The 27,829-nt window shown below is 43.9% G+C and overlaps 1 protein-coding gene across 1 annotated transcript in view; it reads right to left on the bottom strand.

The window, feature by feature from the left end:
- Positions 1 to 27,829, bottom strand: part of LOC138491959 (cytochrome P450 2J6-like) — a 207,434-nt gene that overhangs the window by 45,836 nt on the left and 133,769 nt on the right. Inside the window, exons 5-7 of the mRNA XM_069618846.1 lie at positions 19,080 to 19,256; positions 17,666 to 17,807; positions 9,985 to 10,172 (exon numbers count right to left, since the gene is read on the bottom strand). Of these exons, the coding sequence (XP_069474947.1) occupies positions 9,985 to 10,172; positions 17,666 to 17,807; positions 19,080 to 19,256 (507 nt within the window). The remainder of the gene's footprint in view (positions 1 to 9,984; positions 10,173 to 17,665; positions 17,808 to 19,079; positions 19,257 to 27,829) is intronic.

The raw sequence follows: 27,829 nt of genomic DNA, 5'->3' as shown, positions 1-27,829 counted from the left end.
ACGTTGAAATGTTAGTGTGAAATAGGAAACATCAGTTCTTGATAGACACTGGAGCACAGAAGTGCTCCATTGATCATTCTCAGGTTCCAAACATTCCACTGTCAGGGCAAACCAATGTCTCTGTAGGGTTTTCTGGCACACCAGTCATTTGTCCGGTTTCTTCGTCGGTACCTATTTCTTTGGGTCCCTTTACAGTCCATTGTCCATTTCTTTTGACTTCAAATTGTGGAGAGAATTTGTTGGGGTTGAATCTATTGAAGGAATTAAATGCGGTAATTCATTGTTCATGTGATGGAGTGCGTTTGACGATTTCACCACAGCAGTTTTCTGTTTCACAATTTTTGACTAGACCTTTGCCACTGGAATTCAGTAATGTCCCGGAGTGTTTGTGGGTGGCTGACGACAATGATGTCGGTGTTCTACAGATTGAGCCTGTTAAAATAATCTTGAAACATGGTATTAAGCTGCCACGTATTCCGCAGTATAAGATCTCGGTTGAAGGTGAGCGAGCTTTGAAGAGCATTGTTTCCGATTTTGTGCATTGTGGAGTGATTGAGGAGATTACAGGAAGTTTGTGTAATAGTCCGATCCTACCCGTGTACAAAAAAGGCGATAATGATATTCCGTTTCGTTTTATAGTTGATTTGCGTGCCATCAATAGAGTTGCCACTCCACAATTTCCAATTGTGCCTGATGTGACGACGATATTAACTATGATTCAAGCTACGGCTACTTACTTCAGTGTTGTGGACCTGAAGAATGCTTTCTTCAGTATTCCTATGCACAAGGACAGTAGATATTTGTTCGCATTCACCTTAGGGGGACGCTCGTTCACATTTACTTGTGCACCTCAAGGTTACACCGAGAGTCCTAGCACTTATAGTAGGGTCTTAAAAGAACAGCTTGATACTCTTGAATTACCCCCTACTTGTACGCTGCTTCAGTACGTTGACGACTTGCTTTTAGCCGCAGATTCTGAGAGCTCTTGTAAAGAGGGCACTGTATTGTTGCTCATCCATCTAGCTAAGCATGGTCACAAAGCTTTGCTTAAAAAGTTTCAATATTGTTGCCAGGAGGTCGCCTATTTAGGATACCTCCTGTCAAAGGAGGGAAGAAGATTGACACCTGAAAGAATAAAACACATTTCTGGCATGTCTGTCCCAAGTACACAGAAGGAAGTCAGAGCCTTAATAGGTATGGCTTCTTACTGTAGGTTATGGATCCCGAACTTTTCACTAGTGATAAAACCAATGTTGGCTTTGACAAAGAAGGGCATTTCTTCGCCATTGCCATGGAAATTGGAACATCAACAATCATTTGAGCTTCTCAAGACTGCATTATGCTCTGCACCGGTTTTACACCAAATTACAACAAGGCCTTTGTGTTGTTTGTGCATGAATGTGATGGATGTGCTTTGGCTGTATTAACGCAGGAACATGGAGGGAAGAATAGGCCGTGCGGTTACTACTCTTCCGCCCTTGATCCTGTCGCATGCGCTTTGCCAAGATGTTTGCGAGCTGTCGCTGCTGCTGCCGCGTCTGTAAAACAGAGTGAGGGAATGGTCCTAGGCCATGATTTAACCCTGATGGTGTGTCACTCTGTAGATATTCTATTGAACAAAACTCAAACGCAACACCTCACTTCCGCACGATTGACGAGATATGAATTGATTTTGTTTGCTCCCCACATACAAATTAGGAGGTGTTGTGTTCTTAATCCGGCTGAACTCCTACCTTTCCCGCAAAATACTGTTTGCGGTGATGATGAGTCACATGACTGCCTGTATACTACTGAACAAGAAACAAAGGGCAGAATTGATCTTAAGGACACTCCTTTGGATAATGCGCAAGGAAAGCTATTTTGTGATGGCTCCTGTTTCAAACTTCCGGATGGTACATCCACAGCTGCTTATGCAGTCACTACATTGAGTACGGTTGTAGAGACCAAGCGAATTACACATAACTCCGCGCAGGCCGCAGAGATTATAGCGTTAACCCGAGCTTGTGAGCTTTCCGAAGGGCTAACAGTGAATATATATACTGATAGTCAGTATGCTTTTGGGGTGGCTCACAACTTTGGGAGACTTTGGTCAGAGAGAGAGTTTCTAACTTCACATGGGACCAAGATTCAGCATGGCCCCCTGACAGTACAATTGCTCTCAGCGCTCGCGCTCCCTAGTCAGTTAGCGATCATGAAATGCGCAGCGCATCGCAAGATCACAGACGATGTAGGAAAAGGGAATGCTTTCGCTGATCAGATAGCTAGACAAACTGCCACAGATCTTCGCACAGAAATGTATGCTCTATGGGAAACTAGGGATGTCTATGTAATGGACAAGGATATTGGGTCTGTGCGGGATATCCAAGCTGATGCCACAATGGAAGAATTTAAGAAATGGGCTGAAGGCTTGGGGAAATTAGATGATAATGGGTGTTGGGTGGACACAGTTGAAGGGAAATGGTTACTTCCTAATGCCTACATAGTCATGATGGTTACTATGGCACACGGTCCCACACATGTGTGGGCTCAACAGATTACGAAAATGTTAGAGAAAGTCTGGGTAAATGATAAGATTTCGAAAATTGCTCAGCATTATGTCCAAAATTGTATGATTTGCCTACAGCACAATGTGGGGAAGGGGACGGTAACTCCAAGGGGTAGCTTTGGGCCTCCTTCTATCCTCTTTGAAGTGATTCATTTTGATTTTATTGAGATCGAGCGGTGCAATAGTTTAAAATATGTCCTTGTGGTTATTTGTGCCTTTAGTAAATGGGTTGAGGCTTTCCCTGTCAAAGATGCTGCAGCCATGACCACTGTGAAAATTATGATAAAGGAGTACTTCCCGCGGTTTGGGTTGCCGAGAGTCATTTGGTCGGACAATGGTTCACATTTTGTTGCTGCTGTAATTTTACAGATATGTACGGCACTACATATTGATAAGCGATTTCATTCGGCTAGACATCCTCAAAGTGCCGGGTTGGTAGAGAGACATTACGGTATCCTAAAGAACAAACTCGCTAAGACGTGTGCCGGTACCAAACTAAAATGGCCGGACACCTTACCGATCGTGTTACTAGCCATGCGCACTACCCCTCAAACTAAGACTGGGCTCTCTCCATTTGTGGTGGTGATGGGGAGGCCTGCCAATATTTGGGGTCTTCCGAAACCTAAAGCACTGAGAAATGTTGAGAATGTATTGCTTTCAGACTACTGTAACCAGTTGACTAAAAATCTGTATTTCATTTATCATCAGGTACGATCAGCTTTACCTGTACGCTATGAGGGCCCAGGACACAACATCCGGCCTGGAAGCTGGGTCCTGGTGAGAGCATACGAGCGGTTTTCTTGCCTCGCGCCTCGCTGGCGGGGACCATTCCAGGTCTTGTTGGTCACCCAAACGGCAGTGCAGGTGGCTGGAAAGAAGAACTGGATACATGCGACGCATGTCAAGAAACTTCCTCACCCAACGCTGCACGTTACAGAAGTAACAGAACCCCTCACTAACGCTGCAATCGATGATCCTGAAGCAGCAAATAGCACTGTGAGTGAGTCGGAGAATCTCTCTGAGCCCGTGGGGCTTGGGGAACCGTCCATTTTGTCTCCACACTCTTTGGAAAAGTCATTTGCGGAAACCATTGCTTCGAATTCTGCTACTTCCGTTGCCTCTGATACGTTGCTTCCCTCAGAAAGTGACGTTACCTTATTTTCGGATCAAACAGTACCGGGAAGCACCAGACAATCTACGGCGGAGAAAATAGACCTACGGCACGGTTCGACTGTGCATTCAAAAGAAGGAAAGGATCATCAAGGGTTTGCTTTTGCCCAAATTTTGAGAAAGAGGGTTCTGTCGGCTAGGGTTGGCGAAGGACTAAGAAGCCGCGCGACCGGGGGGTCACCAGCAACGAACATTGGGGTTTCCATCCGAAGACTACGATGCCTGCCACCGCTACTGCCCGTATTGGACTTGTAAATAAGGGGGTGACCAACTTGGACAATGAACAATGTGCCTGGGCCCTGAAAACGTATTGCTGTGTTTTGATGATAATAATTAGGGTTTTTATAGTAACTGCTTTAGGATTCTGGGTCGCCGAGGAGATTTATCCTCTAGAGCCTCCTTTGCCAACTGAAATTGTACCTACTGTTTTTACTCCTTTTGTACATTTGCATACTCTGTCACGTAGGGACTCTCAGCATAGACAGAAGTATCACAATAATACTATGATGCTGATTATGAATTCGACACATGCCATTTTTAACAAAGCCAATTGCTGGGTCTGCTTGCATTTACGGCAACATGGGAATAAGGGGCTAGGTTGGTATATACATCCCTTACCTTTGACAACTGCTTGTTATGCCTCTCTTAGAGCACTGTTCTTTGGCCGATGGAATGATAGCATCTCGGGGAATTTTGATGGAACTAATTTGAATAGCTTTGAGAAACGTGTTCTGACTCCCCTGGGATGCTCGCTTTTCGCAAATAGGAGCAAACTCAACGTTGCTTCAATTAGGCCTTCTGATAGACTATCTCGTCCTTTCCAATCTTTGATTTCCTTTAAAATCGCTCTGATAGGCAATAAGGATGCCGTGCCTCCTTCTTACTCTGTTAACCATAGCCCCGATTCAGTTTCTTTCTGCATACAGAGGAATGGTACCCGGTCAATGGGAGATTTTAAAGGCTGTGCAAACGTTGCAAATTTGACTGGGGAAGACAGACCTTTGTATGTGGGCGAACCTGTCTATTTCGTTTGCGGTAATGTAGCATTTCCATGGTTGCCCGGGGATTGGCAGGGAACGTGTTATTTAGGGATCCTGTTACCTGGGGTATTCATAGCAAGCACTTTGGAAGTTTCAAAGGCTCGTTCACGACGGGACGAGAATGGTGATACCCCCGCACAAGTGATGGGAGATATAGTAAAATCAGTTGTGCCATTTTGGGGGCAGATAGCAGATTCCGAAGACATCAGGAGACTAGCGAGAGTACTGGAGAGAACCATCAAACGGACCACAGATATACTCTATAACATGACATTAGAACAGAAAGCGATAAGATTAGTAGCACTCCAGAACCGGATGGCATTAGATGTCATTCTGGCTGAACGTGGTGGACTATGTAAATTAGTGGGGTCCGCTTGCTGTGTTTTCGTACCAGACTTCTCCCCAACCATTTTCAAAGCAATTCAGAATCTGCTCGTCCTTAGCTCAGAAGTGCATGTTCCCGAGGGGAACTGGAATCTTAGTGCTTGGTTTTGGGATTTCTTGCGACCTTGGGGTTGGAAGGTACTTTCAGTTTTGTTGATCATTTTGGGAGTTCTGCTATTCCTTTGTTGTTGTATCCAATGTCTGCCTAGTATATGTTCGATGCTAGGGTGATGTTGTGTTCAGGCGATAGGTACGATAGGACAAAAAGTATATGTCCCGGACAAAACTTCCAAGGAGTATGTGTTAAAAGAGATCTTAGTGAACAACCTAATGGCCATAGATATCTCTGACAGCGATTCAGGGTGTATGGATGATGACGTATGGAGTTACTTGCAAGGAGATCAGAAGTAGTCTTAGCACTTGGCATAGGCCAAAAGGAGGGTTTGTCAAACTGGATATTAAATTATGCCTCCTATTGTAAACAATTGTATGTATATTGGCCTACGCCAAGTTGCTTAAAACTGTATGCAAATAACTCTCTACGGCAAGGTCTTGACCTTAGAAATTGATGTAGGCCGCCATCTTGAATCAAACCGCCATTTTAGGTTCTCTTGCTGTGTAAAAGTCACCCTGTACATCAAAATGGTGGACAATGCCATTCCGAACAGAATCTGGTCGACATGACCTCCGTACAGCTAATGTATAACTTGCCTACAGGCCACTTGTTAGGGTTGTGAACTGAGACCTTGTCCTTCTGTTGACCTGTGTGTAAATGTATTACCTGTATCAACGGAACTGATCTATGCACATACTGATGAATACATTAGAATTGACCTGGCAGAGACCCTAGACCAGTAATACATTAATGGAATGGTTAACCTGCAAAGGGGCTGGACAACAGGCTGGAGAAATGTATAAAAGCCTGAATGTCCCAATGTACAGTCTCTCACTGAATACATCGAACCCCGTTGAAGTTCGTTGTGTTGTACTGAGGGCCGATAGCTATCCGATTAGTCATTGACTTTGTCATTGCTTGACCTTAAAATAAAGTACTTTGTGTGTTCCTTTGTAAATGGTGTTTGGTGTGTTTCCTTTGGGTTTCCCGGCCTCATATTATTTTTCTCTTTTCACAACTTATCAAAAAGGATATGTTGTCTTCACCTTACAATAAAGAATTGTTGATAATATTGATTACTGTATTAGTTATAAACAAGTTGTTGCTCCTAGAGAAGAGAGGCAAAACTCTCGAAACGCGTTGAGCTCATTAATAACCACATTATTTTTGAATTTTTTTTTCGAAATTGCTTAGAAAACTGCGTGGACTAGTTGTTCAATTGCAATTGAGTCATTGAGTGAATAGAACTCAAAAATATTATTTTGTGAAAGACTGAGAAAATCAGTAAAACAATTTGAACTTTAATTGTGAATATTTTTTGATTGAATCCCACATGCAGTGTTTGTTTACTCTGACTACTGCCAAATAATTTGTGATATATCGAGACAACTAACAGTTGGAATTACTGAAAGTATTGAGATTTGTTTGGAAAGTTACCTTTCCACTACTGAATGGTGTGCAGGGGACGTGAGTTCCTATTACTGATAGGAACTTCATTTTTTCTCATATTGTTGTTGACTTATTGATACCAGAGTCAGTCTCTTTCTCCCCGGCACCCAGAAAAAACTGATTAGTATAAGGGTCAGTGGATCAGAAAAACAGGGAATATATAAAGCACTTTTTATAGAAAAAATATATATAAGATAGGGTGTGCTTTCCCTCCTTTTTCTTTGTAAATACGATTACTAGGCAGGACAAGGGGAAACAGATCAGCCACTGGGCACTGCTAAATACGATTACTCGGCAGGACAAGGGGAAACACGTCAGCGACTGGGCACTGCTAAATACGATTACTAGGCAGGACAAGGGGAAACACATCAGCAACCGGGCACTGCTAAATGCAATTACTAGGCCGGACAAGGGGAAACACATCAGCAATTGGGCACTGCTAAATACGATTACTAGGCAGGACAAGGTGAAACACATCAGCAACTGGGCACTGCTAAATAAGGCTTTTAGGCAGGACAAGGTGAAACACTTCAGCCACTGGGCACTGCTAAATACAATTATTAGGCAAGACAAGGTGAAACACATCAGCCACTGGGCACTGCTAAATACGATTATTAGGCAGGACTAGGGGAAACACACCAGCACCTGGGCACTGCTAAATATGATTATTAGGCAGGACAAGGGGAAACACATCAGCCACTGGGCACTGCTAAATACAATTATTAGGCAGGACAAGGTGAAACACATAAGCAACTGGGCATAGCTGAATAAGTGGGAGTCCAGATGAGAGGAATGAGAGAAGGAGCAGTCTCAGGTGTTTTGAAAGTGGATCCATGCAGTTAGTTGAGGTTATTTCTTCCCTAGCCCAGTATTATTGATGGCCATTAGTTCAGATGACACTATATTTATGATGGTTATTACCTCTGCAATGGCTCAATATTTTGGATGGAAAACATTTGCTGCTATTACATACATTTATTATTTTGTCCTGCATCAGTCGTTACGTGAGGCCGCAGATGGGACCCAAGTAATTATGAGACTGGCTTCATAACTAGTCAACCATCAACTTTAGTGGACCATCAGACTATTTGCTTGATGAGATTATTGGCACTAGTAGCATTATTAGACCTTTATCTTATCAACTAGATGAGATCATGTGTTTGTTTACTAGAAATCATTATTTTCTCTTTTAGTATATTAGCATTTGTACAGAATGTTGGTTATTATCAATTTGAGTATTTCACAATTAATTGGTCTATTTTCAATGTATTGACAGCTAGATTGAGTCATTATCATCATTTGGTGCAAGTATTTGAAAAGTTTAAATAATGAAACTTTCCAAAAATATAAATTAGTGTAAGTTGTTCCAATTGTTCCATACATAATATATATGTAGTAATTTATGTTGTCTATGTAATAAATCGATATTTGACAAAAGTGTGAGTTTCAGTAAATTGAATGGCTTAAATTAGAGATGATTGCACATTTTTCTCATGTGAAATGGTTCCTTTTATTAGGTGTTAGATGCCCTTGTTTCATGTGGATAATGGGGCTACACGATATATTGTAGTATATTTTGTCCTGACTCATTATTCCTGATGGTTATTATTTCTAACAACAGTGGGCCTCATTACGACCCTGGCGCTAAGGGGTTAACGGTGCCGTAAAAGGCTGCAGCGCTGTTAACCCATTAGTGCCTAATTACGAGGTCCCTTTGCGGGACCCGACCTTAACGGCTGGTCTAGACCAGCCGTTAAAGTAGGGACCCACAAAGGGACCTTTGCGGTAAGTATGGTACCGCAATTTGCAGTACCGTACTTAGCGCCTTCGCCATTCCCATTATGCCCTATGGGGCAAAAATGGGAATGGGGAAGGGCCATGGGGAAATGGGGAAATACTGCCCCGCCAACCTTGGAATGGGGTGGTATTTCCCCATTTCACCATGGCGGACACGTTACGATACCGGCACCAACCATGGTGCTAATAGCGCCATGGTTTAGCGCCGGTATCGTAATGAGGGCCAGTGTATTTATGATGGCTATCCCCTCACCCATGGCTCAATATTTTAGGTGGAAGAAAGAGACTGGTATTATGCAAAGTTTTTTTTCTGTTCTTCATCCAGCGTTATGAGTATGCAAGCATGTTCCTTATTGAAGCAAAAACGTGTTAGGAGATGCAGAAAACTAAAGCATCTAGTGCACTCTGGAAAATTGTTAGTTATTAAAGGAATTCACGCTGCACTGTCTACATTATTTTTAAAACAAAAGCGATGTAAGATGCTAAAAATTATTAAATTTGCTATTAACCCAGTTAGACTCTGAGTTGACTGCCCGGTTGCTAGTGGTGATTTTCCTGCATATACAGAGGATTATTGATAGAGATCATGCCCTTTATAAAGCAACACACTTTAGCATATTCCAGAAGAGTGATACGAGTCATCCTCCTCATGGCAGTACTTGGCAGGGAAGTGAACAATGTGGGCCAAACCAAAGAAGAAGAGAAGCCACGGTTGCGGACCCTCCTAACACTCACAGCTGGGTGTTGTAGGTGTGAAGCCTAGTGAAGAGAAGACCAAGGCAAGGGAGTCATTCCCCCTGGTTGTAAGAGACTGTTCTAAAATTACAAGGAGAAGGGAGTCATTCTCCTGGTAACTCTGACCGGGAGTAATGTCCAACATGCCTAGGGAAGGAAGTCATTGCCCGGGCTACCTGAGACTGGATGGCAGGAGAAGGGAGGAATTCTCCTGGACCACCAAGGAAGCATTGTGTGGAACTTTATTCATACCCAGGAGAAGGGACCCATTCTCCTGGGACCAGAACAGTACTGCCTTATTCTTTAGTTTCTAGTGCAAGGGACAGAAGTAAGATTTTCTTGACACAGGACGGTAGACACTCTTAATAGATATCCTGACACCTTAGTTCTTTGGTTGAGGCAGGCAAAGCTCTCTTAGGAATGGGGGTTTTCTCTTTCTTTCTGATTTAAAAGTCTTTAGCCCCAATCATGCCACCTTTGTGTCAACCTCCTTTTTCTGCACCCTTAAACCACTTAAAAAAACTTCCAGCACTACGTCTGTCACATGTCATCTCAAAACAATATCTAGTCTATACTCTCTTAGTTAACAAACCATGCCAGTTTTGGTTCATACACTGACTCACTTTGCTATTGTGTCTTATTCTACACAGATAGTTAACTATCTTACAAAACTGAATGCCTGTAACCTGTTAGATGACAAACATGCTGACTCCTTCACAATTAATCTGCCAATGCTGGTGCTTCTGTACCTTCTCAAGGCGGAACCCCTGAAGTGAGGTCTCCTTCACAACCTGTCTAAAAATGCCAGTGGATGCAATGTTGCTGTAGCGCTGGATCTCGTGGATCACGGCATTGGTGTACGGAAGTCTCTTTCGGTCTTCGTACTGGATGATCTGGCAATCTCTGAGGACAGAATCCAACTCCTTCTGAACATTCTCTGGTGAGAGATAGTTACAAATTAGTTGAAATGAACATGTGAACGTGTACGAGGAGCTTTCCTACCTACCTCTCAACTCACATGCTTTTGGTTAGTGTCACCCACCATGTAATCATTCTGCTCACCCATCAAGCCACTTGCGGGCACATGCATTTTTCACCAACCCTGGGGACACAAAAGGTTGAGAACTTTGAATAGCTCCAGGTTTCCCTTGCCATGGGTTTCAATCAGATGGGAGGATTGGTTCCCTTCTAGCCCAGTGAGCAATCTGACTTTAAGGTTATTCTGAGAACGTGGAAAGATAGTAACATTTGAATATTCAGCCACTCTCATGGTCGTAACTTGAACCTCTGCAGCACCTGAGGTGCAGTCGGAACTCACTTTTCGGAACAGTAACTGTGAACTAAGGCCTTTGTATACCGCTGGCAGTGTGTGAGAAACCAGAGGGTGCCTCAGGCGCTAGTCCCTGGGGATCTTTCTCTCAGGTGGCCAGGGCACGGCCATCGCCTTTGTATCCAGACCCTGGAGGTGGACCAGTGTGGCAGGATCACCTGGGTGAGGGGTCTTCGGGGAGTGGGGGCGAGACAGCCAATGGTGAGACTTAATAGTCCCCCATTTTATGTTCATCTACCCCACGCTACTTTATAGGATTTTCTGATGTCCCAACACCCCCACCCCTTTTTACACAAACACTTAGCTGAGGAAGAGGGTGACTGAGAGTAACCAGACTAACTCTCTCTCATCATACTGGACATGTCTCGTTAATCGGGTCAGGCAAAGTCAGGCACTTTACACTAAGTGCATACACCTGATACCAGTTAGCTCTCCTCACATGAATAAAAAGGCAAATCCTAAAGACACACTCTGAGCAAGGTGGAACACGAGAATGAGCAGGACTTCCGAGAGAAAGGCAAACCTATTGGAGCAGAGCGACGGACCAAGGCATGAGAGCAGTGGGTCAGAAAGCCCCAGAGTTCCCTTCTGGAGGTTGTTGCTTCTGACAGGCCGTGACAGACACGTGGAGAAGGTGAGATCCCACAAGTGAAAACTGCATTGTGTTTCAAGGACGCCAGCAACCCTCCCGAGTGAACGGCAGAGTTGGGGAGACGAGGCCAAGCCTGTGGTACTAGCCTTGACCCGTGAAGTGGAAATTGTAAATCAAAGAAGAGACACACACAGCCTGTGAGTTGGCAAGCAACCTGAAAGACTGGTGTGTGTTAAAGGTTGAAATAGCAACATTTTATCACAAGTGAAGGCTACATGCGTGTGAATGAGACACGAGGAAAGGCAGACATGTGAACGAACTTTGAAGTACAAGACGGCTGAGAGTTCAGCAATACTAAGTAACAGAGTGGTCTGGCGAAAGGAAACAGCCCACTCGAAAGTCTCTGTGAAAGGTAAATTGTTTGAAGCGAGAAAGCATTTATACAGCAAAAGTGATATAAGGAAGATTAACTCCTAGAAAGGGGAAAGTAAAAGTTGAACTGTACATTTTGAGTCAAAGTGGTCCTGCAGTAATCTGAAAAGTAAACCATGCACATTCGAAAGCCTTCGACATCTGAAAGTGGTCAGAGCCCGACAGAGGGAAAACTGAAGTGAAGTAAGCTTGGGAAAGGGAGCCCCCCACCCCTTGCAAGTTTGTGTTGAAATTTATCGTGAGAGGCCTGAGCCCGGCAGAGGGGGACCTATGAGAACTGTGTGGTGAAAAGTCTGAGCCCGATAGAGGGAGGATCTTTGTGAACTTTTTGGTTGAAACTTTATTTTTGGAATTCGAGAAAGGAGACTTAAACATGGAAGGCCAGAGGGGCCTCGATCCATGTTCCAGAACTGTATTTGTGTTAAAAGCTGAGCTAGAGTGTTTCATCCTGCCTACAGGGACATCCTTACTCCGTAAGGTCTAACGTGGGGAGGAGAGCTGGTTCAACCTCATTTATTAATTTGAACACTGATCTTTCCTTGTGCATACATTTCTCCTTTATTCACTTTTTTGTACAAGAGATAGGGCATGCATTAGGTTTTGTTAGCATAGGCCATTTTGATTGACAGACTCCACTAGGACTGCATTATTTATTATTTGATGGTCGAGACTACACCCATTTTAGGTATAGGGCAGACTAGGAGTTTCTCCAACCCCAACCATTTCAATAAAGGTTTTACAAATTGTAACCATTGTGTCAGTGTCATACTTGTGATACCATGCCATCCCTACAGGTGGGAATACATTTGCAGGGGGGCCGATATACCAAAGGTCAGGCCCAATCCAAGGGAGCCTGAATCAACCGAACATGACCTCACCCCAACCAATCCAATCAAAACCAATCCCATTGCGTCCCAACAAGTGTCAGCATGTGGATCTGCCCTGTAGTCATCTTTGAATTGATTTTTTCTGGACTCCACTCTCGCTTTACACACATTATTTTACTCTATGTTCATCCTCGTTTTTGTGTCACTTTGCTTATACAGCAGCTACAAATAACTTGGATCTGGAGGTTGTTGTCACAAAGTCTGCAAAAATATACTTCTCTCGTGTAAAAAAGGAAGACCTCCATTTATTCAAAGATTTCTATACAAGCGGTTAAGCACTACGATTGCCCAGGCATTCGATTTACTTATAATCTCATTCCTCAAAGCCATATAAGTATGCAGGCCCCTAAACGAAGCAGGGTATATGTAGGTTTTTTAAATTTGCCACTGCCTATACAACTCAACGAGTCGCGATAATGCTAGGAATATGCAAAGCACATGCCAAATCCACAGCGTTGTATGGTGTGGGATTTTTGGTTATGGAAACCCAAAGAAATTACAAGCCATTGAAAATGTTTTTAGCAAAAGAATTTTATGGCTCCCTCAATCAGCTGCCATTTATGCACCCCAAATAAAGCTGACTGTATCTTTTATTGAAGATGCCTGTGAGGTACAAAAGGCCATAGATTCTGGAGATGACAGCATCTCCATAAATGTGTTTGTTTGTTTACTGGAGTCTGGGTTTTCCATTTCTGTGAAGTAATTTTCCCACACACAGAGGAAAGATTGTTAGAGATGGAGGTACAGACGCCATACAATTCCCTCACTATCATATTTGCCCACTGGCTCTCAAAGGCTCTTTTGCTATTTAAGATATGGGCCTAATGTCTTTATTTAGTGCTTCGGCAGCGTTATTATCAGCAAATGTGTTTACTGTTACTGCCAAAGGGTCCCGTAGATTTACCATGGTGTTACAAGTGGCGGCCCAGTGAAGTTAGTCTCCATAGGGTTTATTAGCAGATTTTCCACAAGCAGTAATACTGCACAGTAAATCTAATGTGTTTTGGGAGTAATTTGGAAGATTTACCTTGATCTTTTTGCTGGGGGCAAAGTTTCCATCTTAATGTCAGAACTCACAGTACGACAGTGCAGTAATGCAGCGATAAAGTGTGGTAACGGAAATACTACCACTTTACCGCACATCAGACAATCAGATACACCACCAGTTCTTCAGTAGTATTAAAGACTCAAGACAGACTTTGACAAAACTCCCTTCACAGTACTTCAACACCTTCACACAGGCAAGGCACTCTTCCCCTGAGTGTCTCTTTTCAAAAGAGGTAGCCTCTTTGCCGCTCTTGTCTGTCTGCCACAGTAACAACCCAAATCCAAAGGTGCCTTTATGGCCCACTTCTCTACCAGTCTTTGGCAATATAGTTTGTGTCAACTTCACCAATTTTTATGAGCAGCACGTTCCCCTTGGCCAACTTTGCCTTCACTTTCTCTGCCAACTGTTAGCCAACAATTACCCAAATCTCTCAGTGCCACCCTCTTAGCTTCAGGTAGTACTTGCACACTGATGTCTTAAGCAAGATTGTACTTCTATTGGCCTTAGAGTATGGATACAATTGCGTTCTGGCTCTGAGAAAGGCTGCTTTCAGTGGTAAGTAGGGAAAGACTCTTGGCTTGGGCAATGCTTGCACTTTCTCTTCAATCGCCTATGCAATGATACAATGTTTATCCACTTGGCTTCTTGCATGAGTTGTGATTGTGTTAATAAAGGATTAGATTTCAGTATTCTTTTCGAAATTGAAATTAGGCACACACACCCACTTCTTAATAGGTTTTACAAAGGTTAGAGAGGTTCAACAATGTCTTTCGAAATTTTATTTGGTGTAATCGAAGACATGATATGATATGATTGTTTATTTATATAACGCCTATACACAATGTGTTTCAAAGCGCTTCAAGGCAAGGGAGGGAACAAGGAAAAATACAACCACATTCTTACAGACCATGAACAGTAAGGATGTGAAATTAACTATCGTACTCGGCCTGACGACATTTCAGATAGTGCAAGAGCTACGACATAGATAAGGAAGAGAGGGGGAGAGTGGGAAGAAAATGGAAACAGACAGGCGACTACCGTACTAGGCCTGGCGACATTTCTGGTAGAGCCGGAGAAAAACAAAAGGTGAGGGAGAGGGGTGCAGAAAGGGAGGGGAGGAACAAAACAAGCGACTATCATACTAGGCCTGACGACATTGCAGATAGTGCTGGTGGGGTGGTGGGGAGGAAAAAAACAGTAATGGGAGGGTGGAGGAAACAGAGGAGGTTGCTATCATATTAGGTCCAGGTACTATTCTGATAGAGTAAGTGCATAGAAGAAAGTAAGGGGAGGAGATAGGAAAAGAGAGAAGGGAAAGGAGGAGAGAAAAGAGAGTAAGCAGACAAAAAGAGTGGAGAAGCAAGAGTGGAGAGCGAATACAATTGCAGAAGTCAGTAGTAACACATAATGTTGCAAGCCAGGATACAAGATGAAGATGGGAACAGCATGATTCAGGGCCACCATGAGTACAAGATGCAAAGGAAGTCCAGCATGAGAGTTGAGAAAGAGTGACGCACCGTGAATGAATGAAGTCCATAAAAGTCAAATCCAGCATTGGCACAAGACAGTGATGGTGAAGGAAGGCACCAGGTGGGCTGGGCTTGCTAAGTGGTGAAAAAGAGCAGCAGGCAGGAAGGTACCAGGTGGGCAGGGCTTAGGCCAGGTGACCTAGATCCACTTGCACCTGCTCCCCATCTGCAAAGGAAAAGAAGCTGGAGGGCTCCTTAAGTAGGGAAACAGAGTGGCAAGCAGTAAGGCACCAAGTGGGCGTGGATTGCTAAGTGGTGAAAAAGGGCGGGAAGCAGGAAGGCACCAGGTTGGCGGGGCTTGCTAAGTGGTGAAAAAGAGCGGGAAGGAGGAAGGCACCAGGTGCGCGGGGCTTGCTAAGTGGTGAAAAAGAGCGGCAAGCAGGAAGGCACCAGGTGGGCAGGTCTTGCTAAGTGGTGAAAAAGAGCAGCAGGCAGGAAGGCACCAGGTGGGCGAGGCTTGCTAAGTGGTGAAAAAGAGCGGGAAGCAGGAAGGCACCAGGTGGGTGGGGCTTGCTAAGTGGTGAAAAAGAGCGGCAGGCAGGAAGGCACCAGGTGGGCGGGGCTTAGGCCAGGTGACCTAGATCCACTTGCACCTGCTCCCCATCTGCCTGCACCTGTGACCACTTCTTCATAAAGTTTATGAGCTTTAAGGCTTTGAGTTTTAAGGGTTTAACAATGCCCTTTGCAACGTTTGCTCTTCACGCAAGTGAGATGTGAATTACTCGTTCACACGCGAGTGCTACTTTCCCATTGTCCCTTTGTTTAAATACTTCAACAAAATCTTCAGCTCGCTTTAATTTAGAAGTGAGTTAATATTGGAGCTGGCTACTGTTGCCGACATTGTTTGCGTAAGGAATCTGAACGCCCGGTTTGACTCACCGGCTTCTGTGATATTTTTATGAGGATTGCCCAACTTCTACGACTTCGGGCATGACTTCTGTTGCTTCTGGCTTTTCAGGGACATGCACCCTTCCTCGCTGAATTTGGCTGCGGTTCAGCCACTCCCTTTTGGAGCTTCTCTCGCTCCCCAGTCCTGCGACTCACCTGCAGCTCCTTGCTTCGGTTTTCAACACTGCTACTGCACTGCAAACCTGCCAATCAGACTCACATGGGGAAGCACAACCTCCCTGAAAGTTTTTGCTGCGCAGCCTTTGCACTTCAGATTTTGGGAAACCAGGACCATCTCAGAACAAGCAGATGAAATCTTCTGCATGCACATTCTGGCATCCCTCTGGTTCTCCCACTTCTGTTTGTTTTTCCAGCACTGTGTCCTCTTCTTTCTGCCTCTGCTTCTACAGCGCTCTCTCCAGTCACCGTTCCAGCTCCCTCTGATTGTCTGCACCTTAGGGAGCCTTTTATGCCTCCCATGTCCCTTCAGGTGTGGACTGTTAGGTTTAATTGCCTGACTACTGCCATAGAATGCCTCTTCAGCCCTATTCCTCCTCCCAGTACTCTTGGGATTATGAGACATGTAGTCCCTAACAACATAATTTGTTCTTTTTAATTCTGCTGTTTGGCAAACGGCCGTCAACATTGTGGGATTATGGGGAAAGTTAAACAGAGGGTTTCCCAGTCTTCCTGGTTTGTTTCCCCTAGCCCCATGTGATCTTCCGGCAGTACATCACCCCTAGGGTTGGGATCAGGAAGCAATTGCCTTTCCCTGGCCACATGAGAAGGGTCCCAGACCAGATTTCTGGGAGGAATCATCACTGATTCATTTCACCTTCCCAGGTTGATAAATTCAGTAGCATTAATTTAGCAATAATAACTATATTTATTCGGGTCTCGGATGTGAATTATGCAAGAAGCGCTACATTAAAAAGTGATGTTATTACTGAGTCGATTCTGGGCATGGTTATCAGCCTATTCCTAATACAAGCCTCTGTTTTTCATCTGAGCTGATTAATGGCTTCAATTAGGCACTGGTCATTTGGAAACTAAGTGCCAATGGGTAGCCACTGTGATAGTGGATTTCAGGGAAGTGGACACTAGCCCACTATAAAGTAGTCAGAGACTATCAAATCGCTTTATAAAGATGGTCAAACCTCATCTAGAATTGACTGGTTTTAGTTTCTACCAACCTAGGCTAGATTGAGCCGGCAATGCGCTCAGAACTGGTCTTAACCTGGTCCACTTGCACTTCTAGAGAATTCAGAACTTTGAGTCTGAAGCAGAGGTACAAACCAAACCTCGTAAAAGTAGAACCTTGTGCTTATTTCATATCTCTAATGCTCATTCCCCTGCTCTGAGAGGATCACAAGAGACACATTCTTAGAAGTGGTGAGTGTTCTCGAATAGAGACACTCAACGCTGGCCTAAATGTTAGGGGGTCCACCCTCAGCCTCAGTGAATGCTATTGTTGCTCTAACTATGTGCACACTACTGACTCTGCCTCATTACCAGCAGCTGTGACAGCTGTCACAAGCACAGGGAGTCCATGCGAGATGACACCAGTGTGTGTCAAAATGCAATCTCTTAGCAGAGCTGCGCACACCCAAAGACTTCAAGTATACACTTTACTTCTACTTGGCATGTTGATTCCATACACTTTTTGAATTTAACAAGGTGACAGTATTGCACTTGGCTCGGATTTCACCGATTTAGCTTCTCACCTTGCATAGCTGGTTGAGTCACCATGTGGAGAAGCGCCCAGCGTAAGGTGGTAGTGGTAGTCTCTGTGCCGGCTCCGAATAAATCGGTCACTAGTCGGATCATGTTTTCTTCATCATATGCAGAGGTGGGCTCATTAGAAACCTGTGTGGGTTGATTAGATAGTTGATTAGAGTCGTGTTTGGCAGGTTGAAGATGTTCAAAGCAGCATTAAAATTGGAATTATGAGATTGTGAAGATATGCAACATTGAAAAATAATTGACAAGGTCAAGGATTGTAGCCAGGGCGTTTGTATATTAATCAACTGGAGTGCATTCAAACTGGAAGAAAATGGGACACACAGCTAGACTATCACCCTAGAGGATTGGATAATGAGGTTTTGTCTTTCCATTCCAATTTGGAATAAATAACAATGGATAATAATGTTGTTATGGGTAGACTGAGGTTTCAAGCCTGGGGTACTTATGGATGCAATTATTTTGATCTTGTTTGCATATAGGTGCAATAGATTATTCAGACTCCTCAAGATATAGTGCCATTAAATTTCCAGATTTTTCAGCAAGAAAATTGAAATATTGCATCACAAAGGTATATTTTGCAGCATTTATGCTCAATAAAATAGTTATAGGTAGCTACTAAATGTACAAAATTCAATTTTTTATTTCTTTACTGTGCCCTAAGATTATAAGCAATTTATCACACAGAGATTTGATGCACAGAAGTGATGTGGGGGGTTTAGAGCCACTGTTTCTATGATCAGCGGACACCAGAAATCGAGATGGATTTGCCGATCAGTTTAATTTCAGACATTTTGCAGCACATTCGAAAAAATGTACTGGAGGCTGGATGGGCTGTTTATGGTTTGCACTATACAGTAAGAAGAGAGCATGAAAGGCTGAGAACAATGGCTCAAACCTGAGAAGGGATGGATGGGTTCAGACCAGTTCTATGGGAAATTGAACCTTGGCAGCTACAAACTAGGTAATCGTTGGGGTGTGTCCCACGTCTCAACTAGAAGCACCAAAGATGGCCACAGTGCTAGAGGAAGAGGCAGTGGAAACATCTGTTTACTTGAGGTGGTAAAATCCATGCATTGGTCAAAGATGAGATCAGTGAGGGAGTGAGGAAAAGCAACACAGGATCATGGAATCAATCCATGGGAATACACAGATGGCATTAACAAGTCACATGCAAGGTAGACTGGGATCCATAAGGCCAATGGTTGCAGCCTTGGAAAGACAATCGAGGCCATTTACGTTACCACAAAACCTTTCCTATTACTTATGCTCTTTTGATAGTTTGTTCTTCAAGTGGCATTTTTAGTAAGTATAAATAATTCACCAGACTGCATTTGATACAGCTAAGTATCCGTCAATCAGACAAGGCCAAACCTCATGGAAGCAGAGGGGACTTACTTTGGATATTTCAGTCAGGTAGAAGTCGATCAAGTCCTGGGGCTCGTCTGGAATTCCGTTCTCTTTGTGCTGTTTGATCTCCATCTTCACAAATGTTTCCAGGAAAGTGTTGTACTTAAACATATCTTGCTGAGGACCTGGAAGGTGCCGCATCAGCCAGGGGGCAATGTCGAAGATCTACATGGTGAAATAGAGGGTTTCTTATGTTTTTAATTTGCCGTAGCATGGTTTTTGCTCAAGGACTTTGTGCAGACTATTTCCTGCAGGGAGATCATTTTAAAGATTATGTGCACTACAAAGAAGAATACGGCCTGTGAGATCTGAAGGAGAAAGCATCATTGAAAACAGAATGTGATCGGGACGGGTTAATGTACGTAACTGGAACAGTAATGAACAGTGCATGTGCTTTTACGTATTCTTCTTAAACTACACATGAACATTATTGGAGACACATGGATAACAAGTGATTTTCCCAGAGTTTCGCCACATTTAACCAGCTTCAACAACCGGGATCATAAGTCAGGTCTCCAGGCTCCAATGTCAGTACCCTAGCAACTAGACCCATCGTGAGAAATGTCTTGTCTTATTCATTTATTAACACCTGAGTTGGAACGTAACATTCCTGTGGGCCAATCAGGAGTGAGAGTTACTGGGAATTAGTCACTGGTATACCTTGGTTCCTGTTGACCGACAGGAATTCATTATCACCTGGAGGCCCCTTCCCGCCGCCGCCCTAGCTCTGCCTTACGTTATCTAACTCTGATAATCTCCTCTTGCCTTCCTTGCACCCCTGCTGGCACTCCTTTGGCAGGACTTTCCACTCGTAATACGGCTGTACTCCACTTGAGTATCTACAAAAGCGAAAAGTGACTCCAGGCCATGAGCACCCATTGCTCGGCAGCTGAATTGAAAGGAAATATTTAAATATTTCTCCTGACAAATGAAGGCTGAAACTGGCCAGTGGCCTGGTGCTAATAGCCACCTTGCACCAAAGTTGCAGGCAAATAGGGGACATTAGGAATTCTTAGCCCTCCTTTTATGTCCGGGCTGCTTTTAGACACAAAATAGCCCGTATTCCTAGCAACTCCAGACAAAGCTTAATGCGCATCATAAACTAGCGACAAATACACCAGATGAATTTATGACTGTTCTACTTAAGGGACAGCTATCACCCCGCAATCTTCCATATCATGGTGGTCCCCGCCCTATACTTAAGGTGAGTCAGACTCCCATAGGAAACCCCCAAAATTTCTAATAACATTTGATTTACGTGACGGATTTGGTCGGAATTGTGAAGACAACTACATATGCCCACATGAAAAGAGCTGCAAATAGAGAATTGCAAATCCAGCTTTCACGTGTGAGGCAAACTCGAATAACCTTTTGTTATATGTATAAAATGCCCCAATATGGTTTAAAGCTCTTCTATGTCCCCAGTACTCTCTGAGAGCTCTGACAGAAAATGTTCCAACCTTTTGCTGAATGGCAGTCTGGTATTTGTAGTCTCTCAGTCAAGATGAGGGTTGGGGGGAATATTGCTACAATTGTACACTCTTTGCCTAACATAATAAAGAAAAGTTATATGCTGTCAGGCAGCGCTGAGATGATGAGATTAATGGACTAAAGTAACAACGTTCTCAATGATATGTCTTCCAAAAATAATTTTCAATATTTTTAATAAGGAAACCTAACACAGCCGACACGAGTTTTGAACTATGGTTGTCCTCAAGGAAACTTGTTCCTGCAATTAGTTTCCCTGATCTATGGAAAAACAAAACCCTTGAAATTCAAGGAAAAAACTTTTGTTACAGGGACGTTAAGGTGAGAACTTAACGCAACAAACCCCTGAAATTCAGCTAAACTCACCTTAACTTCACGTCCCCTGTTGTGCAGCCTATGACCACAATGATGACATCACTAATTTCATCATCGATGACATCACTGGCGACCTCACTGTTTACATGATATACAGCACCACTGATTTCATCCGTGATGGCATCAGACATAATATCATGTATGACTTAACATAACAATTTAGGCAGAGGCCTTTGCCATGGCCAAGGCTGTGGATGGCCGAAGGCCATGCCTAGTGGCTGGTTAGTGTTGTACAATATACAGTGGGCATGGATGAAGGCCATAGCCACTGACTATGGCCGATGACCATAGATAGTGGCCCCTGGATGTGTTACAATATACAGTGAGCACGGCCAAAGGTTGGGACCATTGCCTATGGCTGAAGGCCATGGCTAGTGGCAATGAGTGTTGTAAAAGATACAGTGGGCACGGCCAAAGGGTGTGCTCACTAGCCATGGCCAATGGCCATGGCTTTGGGTCCATTAGTGTTTGAAAATTTACAGTGAGCATGGCACAAAGGGCGTGGACACTAGCCATGGCTGATGGCCATGGTTAAAGACCCCGTAATGTGTTAAAAGGCCATGACTAGTGTACGATTACTGAGCTAAAATATACAGTGCGAACAGCCAAAGGCTGTGGCCATTGGCCAGGGCTGAAGGCCTTGGCTCGAGGCCCCTTAATGTGTTAAACCGTACAGTGGGCACAGCCAAAGGCCGAAGACAGAGGTCCAAGAGTGACCCTTTTGACCCTCACTCGGCTAGCAGCCCGAAGGGCGAGAAACCACAGAAGCACATCTCTCCTGGGCCTTTCATCACCATCGTCGATGTATCGCAGATGTGAGAAAGGTTAACTGCTCAGCCAGCCATTCAAACCATACCCAATTGACAATATGGGGGAGATAGTGTTGTCATCGATCGAACAAGTCGACTGACTAGAACTTTGAAAGATGATGATGTCACTATTGACATCCTGATGTAGATGCATTTAGACATGAAGCAAGTAGGGATCCATGCACAAAGCTACACAAACACTTTTTGTTTAGTGCAGATAGACACAAAACAAATGCTTATGACTCATGGTAGTTAGAGGGCTGATATACTTACAACCAGCAAAATGCCAAGAATGCATATAATCAGCTTGCACATGTTTAACTGCGACTAACATGGGCGGCCATAAGAACAAAGATGGAAGCCATTGGTGCACTGAAGTGAGGGGGGAAGATAAGACTGACTTCGAATACATGGGAAGTTGACAGCTTGGTTGCGTAGAAGGCAGACAGACACAGCTTCCAGCACAGACACAGTTCACATCCTAGCCAAGGACGAGCAGAGACGGAATGTTTACAGTTTACAGTTTATAGATGGCCGAAACACACTGTGGCGACTTCCCAAGAAGCAATGATGACACTGTAAATAAAGTGCAGGTCATAAGAGAAAAGCACTAGCAAGATTAGAAGGGTCCCCTAATGAGTTAGGGGCTTTTTTTTACACTTTACACATATATGTTGGATCTTTGTATTTTGGGGTCTTATGTCGAAAACCAAGGTTTTTTTTGTGTCTGGAAATTTGAATAGACCTAGAACTATGTTATATAATAGGTTTAAATGTCCATATGTTGTCTGTGGAAATGTGTACATTACATTTTTTACTTTTGATATATGAATAAAATTATCTTTTTTTGGGAAACTATGGCCTCATTACAAGGTTGGAGGTAGCCATGGCGCTATTAGCGCCATGGCTGCCTCCAAAGTCGTTCCGACTCCGCCCTGGTGAATGGAGCAATTACCGGTCCATTCCAAGGTTGGCGGGACCGGTAATTCCCCATTCACCAGGGCCATTCCCCATTCCCATTCGAGCCCCCATAGGGCTCAATGGGAATGGGGAAGGCACTAATAACGGTACTGCAAATTGCGGTACCGTTATTAGCTCCAGAGTCCCTTTGCGGGTCCATTCCTTAATGCCTGGAAAAACTAGGTGTTAAGGGAGGACCCGCAAAGGGAACTCGTAGTAGGGCAGTAAGGGATTACCGGCACCGGTTCCGGTGCCGGTAATCCCTTACTGCCCACGTTGTAATGAGGCCCTATGAGTGTATAAGAAAAGAAAAGAGTGGATTATGTGTGACATTGAGGCCTTCATTACCTGTTCTTGTATAAAATTATGGGAACATACAGCACCTTCATGATCGTTCCCATTACCTTGAGTGATTCCCCTCAGTCTGGTAGCTGTCCAAGGTCCCAAAGCTGGGAAGACACATTCTGTCCCATCCATAGCTACATTTCACATTAAGGCACACTATGTTGCAGTGGCCGATAGTTTCCCTTTGAACCTGCAACTTTGTATTTGTTACATTTAGAGATGGTCCTAGGAGGAGCCACCAGATATGGTGATCCATCCAATAACCAAACAAACCCCTATGTATTATATGTAGTTTTCCTAAACTGACCAATCCCCATCCCTGATAGGTTTTGGAAGGTGTAACTTGCTTGTGAGATGTCATTTATGGTTAAAACGGTGTGACACATGTTTGGAGAAGGAGAACCTGTGGACTGCTATGCCATTCTAGTATGCTCCCTGTCTCTGTGTTTGATAATAAAAACTGTAAACTTTGCCCTATGGTTGAGTCTTCCATTCTTGCGGTGGGGATTATGTTGGGGCCCAAGTACCCTCCTGCTGGTAATTGGGGTAGCTGCTAAGAGTGCCCCTGCTGCTTCTTTACAAGCCGTAGCAGAGGAATGGTCGATAAGACCTTTTCGGCACTAAGCCCGCCTCATCCCGCGGCATGCCTGAAGAGCTGCGCAGCGACCACGAGGATCGGACCCCAATACCATATGTGGGAATAATTGAAGAGGCCGTAAGGAACCGGTTTGGGGGAATTCCTGCCCACTCCCCGTAGGACGCCAAGCAGACCGGACGGCAGAGTGGCAGATTCTGGTAGAGTCAGTGTCCGAGGGGCTTCAGCGGATCTCGGACTGTAAGTATATACTCAAGTATACAGCAAATACAGGGGAAAGTGAAGTTCCACTTAGTGTTGCATTTCTGTGGTATATATGAAGGTTACCCATTTTTTAGGCAGTCAGTTTAGGTGGTCAGCTTAGACGATCAGCTTAGTTTATGGATGAAAAATACATAAAATAATATTAAAAGGTTACTCGTATTCGAGGCGTTAGCTTGGTTTATGAATGAAAATTACTAAACAACACAAAAAAAGGAAACCTACGAGTTAGGAAGTTTAGCTTGGTGTTTTGGATGAATATGTATTAGGTATTAGCAAGAGATGCTAACTTATATCACGGAAGGTGATATAAATAACTTCAGACCCTACTTTACAGAGATTCACCACCTGGCCCCCCATGATCGCCCCTTGTGTTTTGGCTTTATGTTATGTCAGCGCCATCATGCCTCTGTGTCCATTGCTGCGCCATATAAATTAATTAAAGTAAAGTAAAGCAAAGTAAAAAGGTGGTTTTCTTAATTTATCTCATTGAGATGTATTCCTGTATGCAGCTGTATAGAAGAAGGACCACATGATCTTTTTTGGGATACCCTGTGAGGCAGGAAGACGGCCGTGTGTTATGTTATTTTTGTTATCATGTTTATGTTGTCAAAAACAGACATATATCGAAAGTATCAGGGGTTTTTCTTTTGACAGTTTGTGAAGTCACAATACAAGGAGGGCCTGTTGGCCACATGTGAGGTTGTTGAATAGGACTTGAGGTGCTTGAAAGGTTCCATTCTCTTGGACTGTTTAAATTGATGAAAAGTGTTGTGCCATTAAGGCGGAGCTCAAGGAGCACATGGATAACCTTGTGGTTTGGGCCTTAAGGGCGGAAAACACATTGTGGGCGGTGCGCAGAGCATGCTCTTGTTGATGGTGGTGAGTCAGAGAGGTTGTTGCAAAGGTTCTTTATATTGTTAAGAATTGTATCGAAAAGTGATGTTAATTATGTAAAAATGGCAAAAGGTAAATTGAACATGTCGAAATCCTGATTTGATGTCTAGTCAGTATTGACGATTACAACATTTATGCCAGTCCCTCGGTGATATTGGGATAAAATACGCAGGTATAGCATGGAATGGATTTGCGACACAGAGGGAAAATTGGCAGAGCCATGGCCCAAAGACGGAAGCTTTTCCATATGTGTGTAGCAACAAATGACTGCATACTTACATGCGGCTTGTAAGGGCAAGAAATTAAGTAACCGATCGCCTATATTAGAACTATGGAAAATGTCTCAGGACGCAATGGATGTTGAGTAAACGCAATGCAGGAGGCGAATCGCCTTCGGCTCTCCCTCCTCCTCCTCAAACTGCACACATAGCCCCAATCACAGAAATTAAGGGATTTGACCCCTTAAAGGTATTGAAAGCAGAGTCAGGATACACCAATCCTATTTTTCAACCTCCAGCGTATAGCAGCAAGGACACTTTTAGCAGCGTGAAGCAGGTGAATAAAAAGGCAGGAATGATCAGTGGCAAACATAAGGAGCACAGCGGATTGCAAGCAGAAATGAGAAAAGACGATGAGGGACGGACAGGATATAGTGGGGAACATGAGACAACAGTCCCGACAAATGAATGGCTAGGTGGACAGATATTGCTTAAATTGAAAGGGAAGTACACTACAAAGCCAATACCATCCCTCCATCTGCTCCAAAAAAAGAGCTCCTGTCCAATCTTGCATCTTTGGAGCTACAAACAACTCGGCTGAACTCTTCAAAATCTGCAACAAACTCTCCAATCCTTGCCCAGTCTCCTCTCCTCTTCCCCCTCCCAGGTAATATGTTCTGCATTGGCCTCCCATTTTTCCTCCAAAACTCTTGACATCTTGTCCTCTTTGTCATCTGCTCCCTCCTTCCAACCTCCTCTGTCCTCCACCTCCTCTGATCCCCCTCTCCCCCAATTCTCTCCTCCCTCTCTCCCATTGCACCAGATGAGATCTCTAGAGTGGTCTGCTCTATGAAAGTCTCCTCTAAAGAGGTGTACCTTGCTCCTCCAGAACCCTCAAGGACAACATTGGCATTCTTGCCCCTGCCTTAGCTGACCTCTGCAACCACTCTTTTGCCACAGGCTCTTTTCCTCAACTTCTCAAGCACTCCCTTGTACGCCCTCTCCTAGAAAAGCTGTATGCTGACCACCCTTGCCTGGCTAACTATCTTCCTATCTCTATCACCCCTTTCTTCGGCAAACTCATGAAGAAACTAGTCATCCCCCAACTGACCCTCCACACTGAAATGATTGGCTGCCTCCATGAACAGCAGTCCAATTTCAGGGCAGCCAGGGGCACTGAAACCGCTCTCCTGAATACTCGAGAAGACCTACTAATCTGGACTCTAACTCTCCATCTGTGCTGATCCTCCTCGATCTCTCTTCCATCTTTGACACCGTCAACCACTCCATCCTCATAAACCATCTCTGTGATACCCTAGGCATCACAGACAGGGCACTGGTGTGGCATACCACTTTCCTCTCTAACAGACCATCCTGAGTTCAAATGGGTCCTTTTCTGTCCTCCACCTCACTCTCCACTGGGTTCCAATGTCTTTATAACAAAAACTAAACATCAAAATGATTAAATAACAAAAATCTAATAATAAAAACATTAATAACGAAATGCAGTGCGTCCAATGTAAAGTGTCCAAATAACGAAAATTAAACAACGACACATGTATATAACACAACCATAGTGCGCCCTGGACAAATAGAGGAAATGCCAAAAGATAAGCAAAGAAATACAAACGGAAACCAGAAGTCCACAGAGCAGAAAAAGCAAAAATCCACATCCAAGAACCAAGTCATAAAGAAAACCATGAAAATGGTGAAATAAACCCCAAGATAAATGAAAAAATGCAACCAGAAATATGAAGTTCAGTGTGCCCAAAAACCCACATCCAGGAACCGAGGCAGGAAGAAATCCATATAAAAAGTTGAAAAAATCCCATATTAAGCAAAGAAATGCAACTGGAATCCTGAAGTATATGATGCGAGAAGTGATCCCAGGAATCCGAAGAAGCAGTGTCGAACCGAATCCAGGTACCCAAAATTTAAGAAATCCGGCAACCAGCATATGAAAAATCATGAAAAAATGAAAAATCCAAACAAAACAGAAACTCCAATGACAGGCATCCGATCGCGTAAAAAGTTGAAGTCATAAATGGCAATGGAGTGTTTCGGGTCGAAATACATTGCAAAAGGCCAAAGAAAGAGTGACACATACTGGGCGAAAATAATATTGAAGTTGCAAAAAAATATTTAAAAGAATAATAGTTTTATATGTTATAATACGTTCAAATAAAGTTCATTAATTCGTTATTTATGTTATTCAACAAAAGATTTTTCGTTATTTAATTAACTGAAAATGTTTTAGTTATTTTTCCTGTCATTATTAACACTGTATACCTCTCTACTTGTGGCGTTCCTCGGGGCTCTAGCCTATCGCCATGGCTCTTCAAAGTCTACCTGGCCCCTTTGGCCCACCTGATCTACACCTACTCCCCTCACTTCCAGTGTTACGCAGACGACACACAATTCTCTTTCCGGCTGCCTTCCCCTACATCTTCCTCCTCCTCTGCCTGTTCTATACCTGACTACCATTCAGGCATGGTGCTCTGCCAATGATCTCTTCATCAATGCCAGCAAAAGTGAGAGCTTTCTCATTGGGATCCCTGCTCCCAGTTTCCCCTCACTCTCTGGACAGACTCCTTGGGTCCCCTCCCCTCACCCACTTGTGAGGCAAAAAAACTTGGGATCATCTTAGACTCCTCTCTCTCCTTCTCTCCACATATCACAGACCTTGCCAAGAAGTACAATTTTCAGCTCGATCTCCTCCGGGGCATTCTACCTTTCCTAACCTTCCACCAGAAGCTTAATGTCTCCAGAGTCCTGGTTCTCTCTAAGCTT

This window comes from Ambystoma mexicanum, chromosome 10, assembly GCF_040938575.1.
Source record: "Ambystoma mexicanum isolate Mex_15411 chromosome 10, UKY_AmexF1_1, whole genome shotgun sequence".
NCBI lineage: Eukaryota > Metazoa > Chordata > Amphibia > Caudata > Ambystomatidae > Ambystoma > Ambystoma mexicanum.
The sequence above is the reverse complement of the archived record's forward strand: the minus strand, read 5'-3'. Positions and strand labels throughout refer to the sequence as shown.